General features: G+C 36.5%; 1 protein-coding gene across 1 annotated transcript; it reads left to right on the top strand.

The window, feature by feature from the left end:
• The first annotated feature begins 561 nt into the window (after positions 1 to 561).
• Positions 562 to 8,957, top strand: KERA (keratocan). The gene is made up of 4 exons (XM_010561860.1): positions 562 to 621; positions 742 to 836; positions 2,140 to 3,032; positions 8,379 to 8,957. The coding sequence occupies exons 3-4, from the start codon at positions 2,147 to 2,149 to the stop codon at positions 8,549 to 8,551; spliced, it is 1,059 nt and encodes a 352-aa protein (XP_010560162.1). The 5' UTR covers positions 562 to 621; positions 742 to 836; positions 2,140 to 2,146; the 3' UTR covers positions 8,552 to 8,957.
• The last annotated feature ends 3,668 nt before the right edge of the window (positions 8,958 to 12,625 follow it).

Below are 12,625 nucleotides of genomic sequence, written 5' to 3'. Positions count from 1 at the left end.
GGAGGCACTGGAGAGTATGATAACTTTGTAGAAATTTATGCAAATATCTCTCTGAACAAAAAGGAGAAGGTATGGTTTAATCTTTAAAGAAATGAAAATATGTTATTAAAAAATTCTTAGCAAATGCTTTTGCTATCTTCTTCTCCTAATCAAGACTTATGTCTTTAAATGGCATGGCAGCATCTGCATTTGATAAAAATCAAATAAAATATTTCCGTAGAAACAGATGGCACTGGTTTTAATTCTTTATGGCCAGTTCAGGTATTATGAGAATGAATTATGATGTAAGTGAGCTTTGCGTGTAAAGTATCTTCTGACAAAAATTTTGAATAAAGGTACCTTTTGTGTTACCTGTTTCATCTAGATCAGTTCCTCTCATCTGCTAAAATGTAGAAATCAAATGCCTTCAGCAATGTGGCTGCTTGATATTAAAGTCAGAATTTCCTGTCTTTTCCTGCCTAGGTGCTGAGGTGCCTTAGTTATTTTAGGGGTTAAAAGCTGTAGCCACTGATGCGTATATATTAGGCTGTATTCATAGAACACGGCTTGTAGCCTGACTCAAGCTATTACAGTCTAACAACAGTGACCAATAGAAAGAGAAGAAGATCCAAGAAAGCTGAGGTAAGCCCAAACTCTGAAGCAATGTCAAATTAGAAACAATAGCTAATAAGGTGTGTATGGTAACACATCTGGGAATACCAGCATGTACGTCAAGTTTTATGTGCTATTAATTCTTAGGAGGACAGGAAGCAAACACAGTGGTTAGCAGCCAAAGGCTGCGAATTTACAGTGATTTCTAACTGGCTTCTGATAGCTCCAGGAACTTGACTAACAAGGTAAATTACTTTATATTTCTTTTTAAAAGCGTTATTAAGGTTATAAATACTTACACAGTGAGAAGGTGCCATTTCACTGTGTAAATAAGAGATGTTATTCATTAGAAATATTTTATTTGTCCTTTCTTGGAATGCTTCCAGATAGCAGTTTCTGAGGCTGGAAGATTTGTAGGATACTGCACTTGTTACTGCTAATAACAATGTTGAAAACTATTAAATGACTACATATCATATGCAGCAACTTAACTGAGCTCTTAACCTTACTGGTACTTTAACTCTATGAGAGAATTTACTTTTTATTTAAACACTGTTTTTGCCAAAACTAACCTCCTAAATTTGACCAGAAATTTCAGCTATCAGTCTCTTGCCTCTGCATTGCAAAATGCTTGCTAGTCTTCACCAGAAAGCAAGCAAGATAAAGAGTTTGTTAGGCACTGTTTTTGTGCTGCACAGATCTTTCCTTTAGGAGTAAATTATCATTGATGATTTTGTTCATCGTTTAATGGTGGAAGAGGCTAAACAAAGCAAATTGTTAAGTAGGTAAAATAGATACAAGATGCATGAGTGTATATGATATAATTTGGTTAGGACTTATTTTTTGTGTCATTTAGATCAGGCATTTGTTTTGGCTGTTTGCTTTAGAGAAGGAAATTCATAACTTTGGATATGAGAGAGTGAATGAGGGAGGGGAATGGATTACTCAAACATATTCTCTCCAAGGTTTTTAAGAACATGCCCAACAAACAGCTGTTAAAACACTCTTTGATCTTTCACTTTTCTGTGATGAGAAAAGACCCTGGAAAATCTGATCCAGATGCCATTGTAATTTAAGAGAGAGGAAAAACAGAAAATAGGGTATGATTAATTTTAAAAGGAGGAACACTAACTACAATAGTATTTATATCATCATGGTATTGATAGTTTTACTGAAGAGGGTACATTACATAAAGTAGTTTATAGCTCTGTACAGGAAAACTTAAACAAATTTATAAGAAGCACTGATTTAATGTCAGAAAAAACATACGTGTTTTCAGGTTCTTTGAAATGACACTTACATGAACATCAGTTAAACTGGTAGCCAATGTGGAGCCTGAGATGAATCAGGAAAATGTTCTTCAACATATAGCACTGAATTCTTTATACCCCTTATACTACCGTTCAGTTTTTCCTTAACATGCCAGAGGACAGAATTTGGCTATTTATAGAAGAAATATTATTTTCTATGTAATACTGCTTTGTTAATCTAATATGCTGTTAGAGAGTTCTGTTGAGAGGCAGCTAATTGTTTTTCTCCCCTTCCAAGGCAAACAATGACTCTAAAAGTCTACACAAGCCTTTTGCTCTTATTCTTGGTCAATTCTGTGTGGACTCGAACTGTAAGACAAGTTTATGATGAGCTGGATCCTGAGCATTGGTCTCACTACACTTCTGAGTGTCCACGAGAGTGCTTTTGTCCTCCCAGTTTCCCCAATGCATTATACTGTGATAACAAAGGACTTAAAGAAATACCTGTAATCCCAGCGAGAATTTGGTACCTCTATCTTCAAAACAATCTAATTGAAACAGTTTCAGAGAAGCCTTTTGTGAATGCCACTCATCTGAGATGGATAAATCTGAACAAGAATAAGATCACCAACAATGGAATTGAAAGTGGTGTGTTGAGCAAGCTGAAAAGGTTGCTTTACTTATTCCTTGAAGATAACGAATTGGAAGAGGTGCCTGCCCCATTACCAGTGGGCCTGGAACAGCTAAGACTGGCTAGAAACAAAATCTCCAGAATCCCAGAAGGAGTCTTCAGCAATTTGGAAAACCTTACTATGTTAGATCTGCACCATAACAGTTTGTTGGACAGCGCTCTTCAAAGTGACACCTTCCAAGGACTCAACAATCTTATGCAACTCAACATAGCAAAAAATTCACTCAAGAAAATGCCTTCAAGCATTCCAGCTAACACCCTGCAGCTATTTTTGGACAACAACTCCATTGAAGTGATACCAGAAAACTACTTCAGTGCAATACCCAAAGTGACTTTCCTCAGGCTGAACTACAATAAATTATCTGACGACGGTATTCCCCCAAATGGGTTTAATGTTTCATCCATTCTAGATCTACAGCTGTCTCACAACCAGCTCACTAAAATTCCACCCTTCAATGCTCACCTTGAGCACCTTCACCTTGATCACAACAGAATCAAAAGTAAGTGTGTATTGTCAGTGTGGGATCCTACCAAGACATAATTATTTTAAAATGTCTACTTAACTACAAAAAATGCTCTTTGAAATAAAGAGATTAAAAATGTGCTGTAGATTATAGGGAGATGAGCAAGAGGACCTCCCACAGGCCAGTTTTCAAGTCACGTCTAAAATATGACAACCAAATATGTGCATGGAAGTAATACCACATGTGAAAAATGTTCACATGCATACAGAAAAAACACTTTGCAAGCAGATCAGAAGTATGAGTGGATTAAGGAGAATTTGTGCATTCATATTTCACTATAACCATGCCAGTAACCATTTTGTAGGAACAAACTAAACTTCCCACAGAAAGGCTAGGAGTAAATAACCAAGGAACAATAATAAAAAAGTGGGTGTACCAAGTTATATTCAAACAACATCTGTATGACTGTTAGATTTTCAAAGTCCCTGAGCACCTTAGGGACTTCCCTAAACTAACAGAATTTCGGTATGCTCACTTCTTCTGAGTTCCTCTCTGCCCAACCAAATTATGTAGTAGGAGCTTAAGGCGAGGTGCCCTTAAAGCAGAATAAAATGTTGGCTGTAGTCAACACAATCTAGTTCAAATATGACTAATGAGAATGTGGATTTTGAATATTTCAGTCTTGAATATCCTTCCCATCTTTTGTTTACTGTGCACAAAATGCTGACACTTGGGTTTAGACTTCAAGAAAAATCTTCTCACTGACTTTACAGAAGCTTTGTCCTATTAAGGTTTATCTCCTCAAATGTCTTCTAACATTTTCCACTTTGTATGAATGAGACAAGGTTTTGTACTCAAGGCAAAAGAAGCCTGTTGTCATGTCATAGTTCTGCTTCTAGCACTGCTTCCAGATTCATCCAGGTACAACGGGGATGTGGTGTTTAGGGACACTGGGTAAAGTATCTGCTCAGTACGTCCTACAGACCTTAAATCCTTTGTTTCATGCCAAAAGCCAAAATCAAAGTGATGACTTCTTATTTATCACTGCACAGAAGGTAACCAAGTCTCTACATTTGTCTTCCTGTCATGGTGATTTAATTGAATAAATGCTTCTATACTCCTGTTTTGTGTCACTGTAGTTCACAAATACACTAAAAATAATGGTTTGGCTTCTGTATGAAACAAGGACATATCAAAGGAAGATACCCATCAATAATTCAGGTTAATTCACTGCATTTTACAAAACAAATGTATGAAACCTTGTAAAAAGAAATCAATTTTGTATAACTGGCACATATTTAAGTGGCCTGTGAGAAGTCTAACAGTTAATTAGAGTTAGGGCTTATGACATATGTTGTTACTGAACATATTTCATTGCCCCCTGGTTACAAAGGGATTTATTTTAATTGCTTCACTGCAGGGCCTCAGGAACAGAATCCTGTCACTTTAAGTGGACACTAAATTGAAATCAATGGAACGTAACCTGTCCAGTTTAAGAAGTGTTTTGTGTCTAGGTAGTATTTAAAGAGCTGCCAAACTATCTTCCTTTCCTAAATAAGTTTAAAAAAGATTAAAAGCATGAAAATCAACCTGTGTAGTATATGCAAACTCAAGTCACATTTTCCAATGACACATGGGTACCCATGAGCCTAAATCACAATAGTTTTCTACAAGCCCTTATTCCTTGCTGCCTTTACCACTTTTCAAAATTCATTACTAACTTAAGCACAACACTGCTTTTAATTAAAAAAAAAAAAAAAATTCTTTTTAGTAAGTACATATAAAGTAGTCAAAGTCACCTTAAATGGAATGCAGGTATTATGTAAGGCACATTCTACCACATAGCATAGTTGTTCAAGAGGTAAGGGATAATGACATAGTCTTTATGAGACACTGCTCTCATAGATGATATCTCAAAGGGCCTTTAGGATTGTAAACAAGGTATGTAATTCCATCAGGCGGGAGTAATAAGATATGGCATTAATTCTACAGATTGCTTTTGTCTTCTTAAACCCAGAAAATTGATGATCAGTCATTACTTTAAGATAAAAAATGTAAAAGATTTGAAAGAAAAATAACTGTAAAAAACTGGATCTGGTTTCTCCACAAAAGAGTCCTCCTGATAGTTTACTTTTATGTGTGCAGTACAAGCCCTTTCTATAATATTAATTCTCAGATACCCCTGCACACCTGCCAATTGCTGCTTTATTTTCTCTTGGTGGTTCATAGTTACACTGTTGGCATTGCAAGAGCTCAGACATCAAAATGGTCCAAGGCCTTATTTCTCCAGAGACCATTTATGAAGATATAAGGCAATATCCTGAAGCCCAGTGAAATCAATGATAGCCTCATCACTGGTCTCAGTGGAACCAGGATTTCACCTGTGGTCCCCTGCCCAAGGATCTCAATGGGCAGAGGAAAAAACATACTTGAAAGTTGGAAGCAAAGTCAACATAAAACCAAAACTAATTATGGCTACAACAGATATGCACCACACTTGTTCCATGGCATTTTAAAACACACGGTTACATATTTATTTATGAGATACACATGCGAAGCTCTGGGGAGATGTCAAATGATGGAAAAGGGAGTGTTAGAGGAAGCAAAAAGAGGACAAGGCATGAAAGGATGATGTTGTGAGGGAGCAAGGGTAAGCAGGTGGTATTACAGTGCTAACAAAGGAGCGATAAAAGGGAGCAAACAGTAAGTTCCCCTAGAGGAACACCAGGAGACTGGGATAGCTCCTCTGAGCTAATATTACTCCATGTGTAAAGAAAGGGAGAAGTCCTTGGACTAAGTAGCAATGCCAGTCTATCAGAATCCATTATAGGATATTTGGAAAGAAATGGTTGAAGTTACGGATCCTGACTTATTGTCAGACCCCTGTGCTATAGCTGGTACTGGATTCTTTGCTGGAAGAGCCCAGAAACGTACAGATTTGCAGGGTGATCCTTGGCTGCTGCTGTTAAATATGTGAAAAGGAGAAAGGGAGTGCAACCATTCAAGTTGGACTACTGTGAGTGCAGCTAGAGATTACAAGAATAGAACAGAAATACCCTCACAATCATGTATGTCAGAACACATCTACCTTCTAGATCAACTTACTTTTTTAATGTTTCTAAATTATGAGTTTTACTGGACAAGAAACAGGATCTTCTGCGGTTCTTCAGCAGACATACAGTATTAGCCATTAATGAGAAGCTTTTCTGCAGTTTTCTCCTACAGCAGCTCCAGAACCTCATTTTAAAATATTACACCACTTAACAATACTGTTTACAACAGGTGGAATTCATCTTATTTGAATTAACCATCCTAGATTTTTGTATCTAGTTTGGGTTAGTCACACCGACCACCTACTCAGTTAATGGAAAGAGATACACAATTCAGAGGGAAAATCACCCCATCTTAAGGAGCTGTGAATCACTTTTTGGAAGTATTAATCTCTCTCCAGAGTTTATAAACAGAGTCTAAATGGTTTACTTTGACTGACACTTACCCTCTACAAGGATCAGTTTAGCTAGGGTGAATTGTACCCATGTAAATGGACTGCCCTGCCCCTCCTGCTTAAGCAAAATTCAGCAAAATACCCATGAACAGGATTGCAAAAGAAGAGGAGAGAGAGAGGCTTTTACTCCTCTGATAATTTGGGTAGGATTTACCGCTCATGGGAAGAGAACAATAAAAACCCAAACCACTTCATACTACACATCATCAGGAAATAACTTCTTCCTAGGTGGCCTATGATTAGATAACTGCTGCCTCACTTTAAGGCTGGAGTAATTAACCCAGAGAAAACTAGTGCAGTGGGATAGTTTCTAGGTCAGAGAACACAGAGATTTAGAACACACTTGAAGCCATCCTGTCTCCTAAGGACAATATTGCTGACCTGAAAAGGCAGATATTTTCTGCTACATAGTGTTGATTCACTTGTAAAACTTTTAATAACTGCTTTCAAAATGAAAACTCACTCTCAAGCTTCCTGCTTTGTAGCTTCACACATAAAAATAATTTGTAGCTTGTTTCTTCCAAGAATATCAAATGCTTTACAAACATTAATCAAGTTTCACAATATAAGCAAAGACATTTTGATATAATGGATATGAGAAAAGTTTTAGGCCTTGGCCAATTGGATGTATTCATCTAGTTTCCATGACAAACATAAAGTCCATTTCCAAGATGTTGCAAACATCTGGGCAGTTCTTCAAAATGGGGTGGATTTTTTCTTTTGGGAAAAAAAAATAATGGTTTTTTTTTTTTTTCCTCATAGCATTTAACCAGTTTGGGGGATTGCAATCAAAAGATGTGTGCTAAATATAAGGGAGAAAAATTTTGGTAGAAAGCTTTTCTTTTCCTATTTCTGGGCTGCTAAAAAAACTATGCTAAAAAAAATCTGTTACACACACATTCTCCATTCAACCACTTTTTGCAGGTGGTCTGGGGGCCAACAAGACCCTCAAGCAGTCAGACCAATCACTAAATACCATAATTTCATCAAAGGAATTCGACATCTTTGATAAACAAACACCACTTCAGTGTTTTCTATAAGGCCGTTTTGAGGCTGAAATAGGGCAGTGGCAGCCACACTATTCAACAACTGAAGACAAAATATGAAAAGCATTTTAGCCCAGTGACAGTGCAGAGGTAACTTAGGGGAGACATTGTAAAGAACCCAATCTATTAAACTCTTATGAAAATGAGTAATGATTTAAGCCATAATTTTAAATTTTAGCTGAACTGAAACAAGCTACATGTGATTTATAAAGAATTTTAAGGACTTGTTGGCTTTCAGATTAGGAAGAAAAATATCCCATTTCACAAGTTTTATTCTTGCAATTAAAACCAACTGTACTGAAGAATTTGAGAGAACAGGAAAGTACAGATGTTAAAAGTTACAGGCACTATACGAAAAGCTCCTCTGATTCAATACTGTTATCATTTTGAATGTAAGATCCTCATTGGGGAATATTATCAGCTAAAATTAATGTACTGTCATTGAAGTAAGATGTTCAAAACCCCTCAGCATTAACTTTGTTCTTCTCTCTCTGAGGGCAGAGTGCTATTTCTCAATGAATAGTTACCCAGTAGTTGTCTAAATTGGTTTCCTCTCTGTCCAAGGTAAAACTATGCATCTCATGGCCTTTATTCATAACTGCAGCACATTAAATACATGATTCACTGATTTAGATTACATTATGTTAAGATGCGTTTTTGCTTGATCAAAAAAGCAGTTAATTGTTAAATCAGCATTTTCCAACTCTCACAGGAGCAAGTGTCTCTCACGCAAGTATCAGTGGAAGCCTGTTTTATTTGTTTTCTAAATGAATTTTATCTTCATGAACCTTTCCCATGGAAATTACCTAACATGTTGATCTACATTTTCAGGTGTCAATGGTACTCAAATATGCCCAGTCTCAATTGCCATAGCAGAAGACTATGGTCTTTATGGCAACACCCCTCGCCTCCGATACCTTCGCCTGGATGGAAATGAAATTCAACCTCCAATTCCATTGGACATCATGATATGTTTCCGATTACTTCAAGCTGTTGTCATATAAAGATATTGCAGTGTCACTCTTGTACTGTGAGAGTGCTAAGACACAAGTTTTGCTGGAATGAAACTTGTTCTAACTCATAAATCAAGAAGTAACAGCTTTATTTTTACTTTAATTTTTTCTTTTCTTGCATCTTTTTTATGTCTGAAAAGATTGTTCTTCTTTCAGAAGAGATTTTGGATGGACATGAAACACGTGCTTAACACTTTACCTAAGAATTCCTAATGCGAATATATTGAAAATCAGCTGTGTAAGATTCCAAATACTCCAAAGCAAATTTTTGGCTACTCTCTCTCTTGTCAAATGCTACAATGTCTATCCTGTTAACATCATTGCTACAGACAAATTATATGTCCTTATTTTGTTACATAGTAACTAACACAATGAATTTGGGTGCACTTGGTTAAACATCAGAACTGCCACTATCTTTTTTAAGATAGTGACTAATTGTGAACAACCACTTAACATGTAAATAACTCATAAATTGCTGTCATCCTTTGAAGACTGATACTTTTAAGGCATGGCATATATGAGGCTTAGAAACCAAAGCAATATACTGAATATATACTGTTGTATGGATTCATTCAGTGTACGACTTCAGAATTGGAATACACTGATCCAACTCAAATCCAGGGACAAGGGAACATGAGACGAAATCTTGGTCTACCAAAGTGCCAATTTTCTGCTGTTTCATTCTTTAGTATTCCATTTCTAGTTTTGACACCATTTCTTGCTGTAGCTTTGGGATAGTCATTGAATATTTGGTTTATTTTAGTTTCTATACAGATAAAACCAAGAACAGTAATGGCACAGTATTTCACACACTAGGTACTTCACAAAAATTGGAATGGCTAGTTAATATAATAGTGATAAAGAGAAAATTAAGAAATTAAGAGATACATCCCTTCCCAATTATTTACTGAACTAGCCAAATATTTGCATAGGAATTTTATCAGTTTAAGCAAATACAGTCAACTAGAGCAGTATTTAGCTATCTGCTGACTCATATACACACACATAGTAACACTGGATTTTAGAGAAGTCCAGGTATTTAGAATACAGCACATTCACAATTCACTAACAAGGGAGATATCAGCGGGCATCTTTTTATCAAATCTGGTTGCTTTTTTTCTATTTTTATAAGATAGTATTGGGATTTCAATACACAACTTGAATATTAGACTCAACTATTCACTGGGAGAGGATGACATTTTTATTTCTGATAGCCAGCACAACAGACTATCCATCAGTCATATTATTTTAGTCTTCTTGTATTTGTAGATAGAAGCAATTAGTTGCTCTTTGATAGCTTGCATCTATTTCTAACATTTTAAGACTGGTCTCAGTAACAAGCATTTAAAGACTATGCATGCGGAATAATTTTTTTCTTTGAAGATGAAGCATTTTCTTAAAAGTAGATTTTAAAAAGGGTTGAGAACTGCAATTTCTAACATTCAATCTCTTTTTATCTGAAAATCAGGCCTTATTCTGCTCCAGTGCACTTGTGGAAATAACCCAGTATAGAAACCCAGCATAGAAATAACCCATTCAAAATCCTATCACAAAAACATTTATTTTTGCAGTTCTTTTTATGTGATTGCTGAGAAACTCCTGCCCTTCTAGCAAAATATTTTCTGTACCTCTGTGTTCAGCCTATATGAAAAAATACAGATTTTAAAGGTCTCTACAATATGTATGCATGTTTACCTATGTTCTTTACTCAATAATAGCATAATAATTTATTTTTTTGAAAAAAAAATTATGTGACAATACTACTAATTAAATTATAACAATAATTATGTGCTTGTACTGGGAAATTAATTTCTATTTTAAACAAAGAACAAATATACATACTCCAAAGTGAATATTCACAGGCATATATGTATATTATCAACATTATTTACAGTCCTAACTGATCGTACAGCAAAGCGTCTCGAAGTTCCAGCCAAAAGTTATGACCCTTTCAGGCATTATATACATATTAAAACGGAAAAGACTAACCCTTGCCCAAAGAGATGTCAAGCTTATATATGAGAAGGGATGATATATAAAATCATATAGGGACACTGGGGCATCAGTGTACTCAGTTTTCTTGATAGAGGCATTATGTGACAAAATCAGGGGCCCGCAATCTGATGAAAACACTTTTAGCAGTTATTTTCCACCAGCTGGCCTAATATTAATTGATTTTTCCAATCCACTGGAGGGTGGAAAGCCTTATAAATTAGTTCTTCAAAAGTCAGTACTATCTTATGGAACTATTTTTTGGACACATGCAGATTGATCCTCAAACTTGTCCCTGTCAAATCCCAGTTAATCTGAGTGAAGATAAAAATTCATGACACATCCTTGGGCAAACTTTTATTGGCTGCTGCCACCAAGTGCTCTGTGTTCCACACCTTTGATGCCACCCGCTGACTCCACATCTGGGAATTGTTTAATAAAAGGAAAATCCTAAGTATCCTCATTTAGGCTAATTTGTCCCATCTTGATTCCCTCTCCTAGAACCAGCAGTATGAAGTAGATTGAAAAAAGTTCTGTTACTGCAGTGACCTTCACAAGAGAAGTCAACTCTGGTTGGGGTTTGAGCTGCTTTACTGCATGCATGTCTCTATTTGCAACGGTCTTAATGTGCTTAAACATTCTGGGAAGTTGGTGAAATTTCCCCTTAGATGACAATAGCAGGCCTAAGTTACATTATTATGTGGAACTAAACAATGTAGGCTTTCAGCCACACCTCATTCAATCCATTCCTTATGCCAGAAGACTATAAAGGAAAATGTAAAACACAATGTCCTTTTGCCTATGAAGAGAGTCCCTAAAACAATGTAAAAAGCATCGCTGTGCTTGAAAGTCTGATGTTAATTCTTCCTACTCCAAGACTGATCTAAAACTCCCCACTGATATTTCCTGGTTCAGAAAAAAATTGCAGTCTTTTCCACTGCAAGGAGGGAGGAACAGACAGCTCAGCTGTCCTGTCTGAACCCACAGCTGCCTTCATAAAGCTGACATTTGTTTCACTTAATTGTCAGAGCACATCACAAACAGTTTTGAATAGAATATCATGTACAGAAACAAAGACATTTACAAGTATGAGAAGTTGAGAACAAAGCAGGTCACCTTAAGCACACTGCAGTTGTGGTCAATCACTAACCAAACCACAAACACCAAGTGCTTTGCCAGAAATGCTTATTACGTATGAGTTAATTTTGAAATTATGGCTGTTAACACAGATGTGCTATCACCTCAGTCCAGGGTACAGACAGTTGCTCTGGAAAGAAAACCGTTAAAACAAAGCGAGAGGCTCAAGAACTGAGAAATAGCCAGACATTTCTGACACGTCTGCCAGCTTGATTGGAGGCTGGATGCTGGATCTATCAAAAGACTGTGTGGTTTTATAATGCAGCTGGCTCTGTAGGAAGAAAAGTCCTTTATAGATGCTGCCAGCATAGTTGAAAATTCAGCCATATGCATGAATCTCCTTGCTCCATACTCTTCCCTGGAATTTTCTGTTTCTTTCTCAATATTCCAAACAGTTTGCTACCACTTTCTTCTTCAATTTTTTTAATGAAAAACACCACCACAACAATCACCTGCAGAGATGCCTGTGACCACAGCAGCTTGTATGACACTTGAAGGAAGAAACACAAAGACTAAGAGGTAAAAATTTGAAGACAACTAGAAAGCCAATTTGCATGTTTGTAATTACTAACTCCAACACATATCCTGTGTCACTGAAGGGATCTTCATCCACCCTTGCTGCACCCAAATGGTTTCCAACATTTGCCACAAATACTTGCTGTCATTTTTCTGGACTAGAAAAACTATTTGCTGATATTATATTGCAGCTAGTTTTGTCATCTATCTGGAATCAGATTACTGTAACACCTAAACTGCTGTGTTGGTTGTTAAACAGCTAATATCCCACTTCTGCCATGTGTGGCAGAGAATCTTTGACAACGTGGAAGTCAGCAAGTAGACTTCCTCCTCTTGACTGAAGTCTCCTCCATAATTGCATTTTTTTCCCCAAAACCTGCTTACCCATTTAAACATAGAGGGTAGCTCTACAAGGCACCA

The sequence above is a fragment of the Haliaeetus leucocephalus genome, unplaced genomic scaffold (genome assembly GCF_000737465.1).
Source record: "Haliaeetus leucocephalus isolate CR32 unplaced genomic scaffold, Haliaeetus_leucocephalus-4.0 Scaffold151, whole genome shotgun sequence".
Taxonomy (NCBI): domain Eukaryota; kingdom Metazoa; phylum Chordata; class Aves; order Accipitriformes; family Accipitridae; genus Haliaeetus; species Haliaeetus leucocephalus.
Note: the sequence above shows the minus strand (reverse complement) of the source record. Positions and strands in the feature narration are given on the sequence as shown.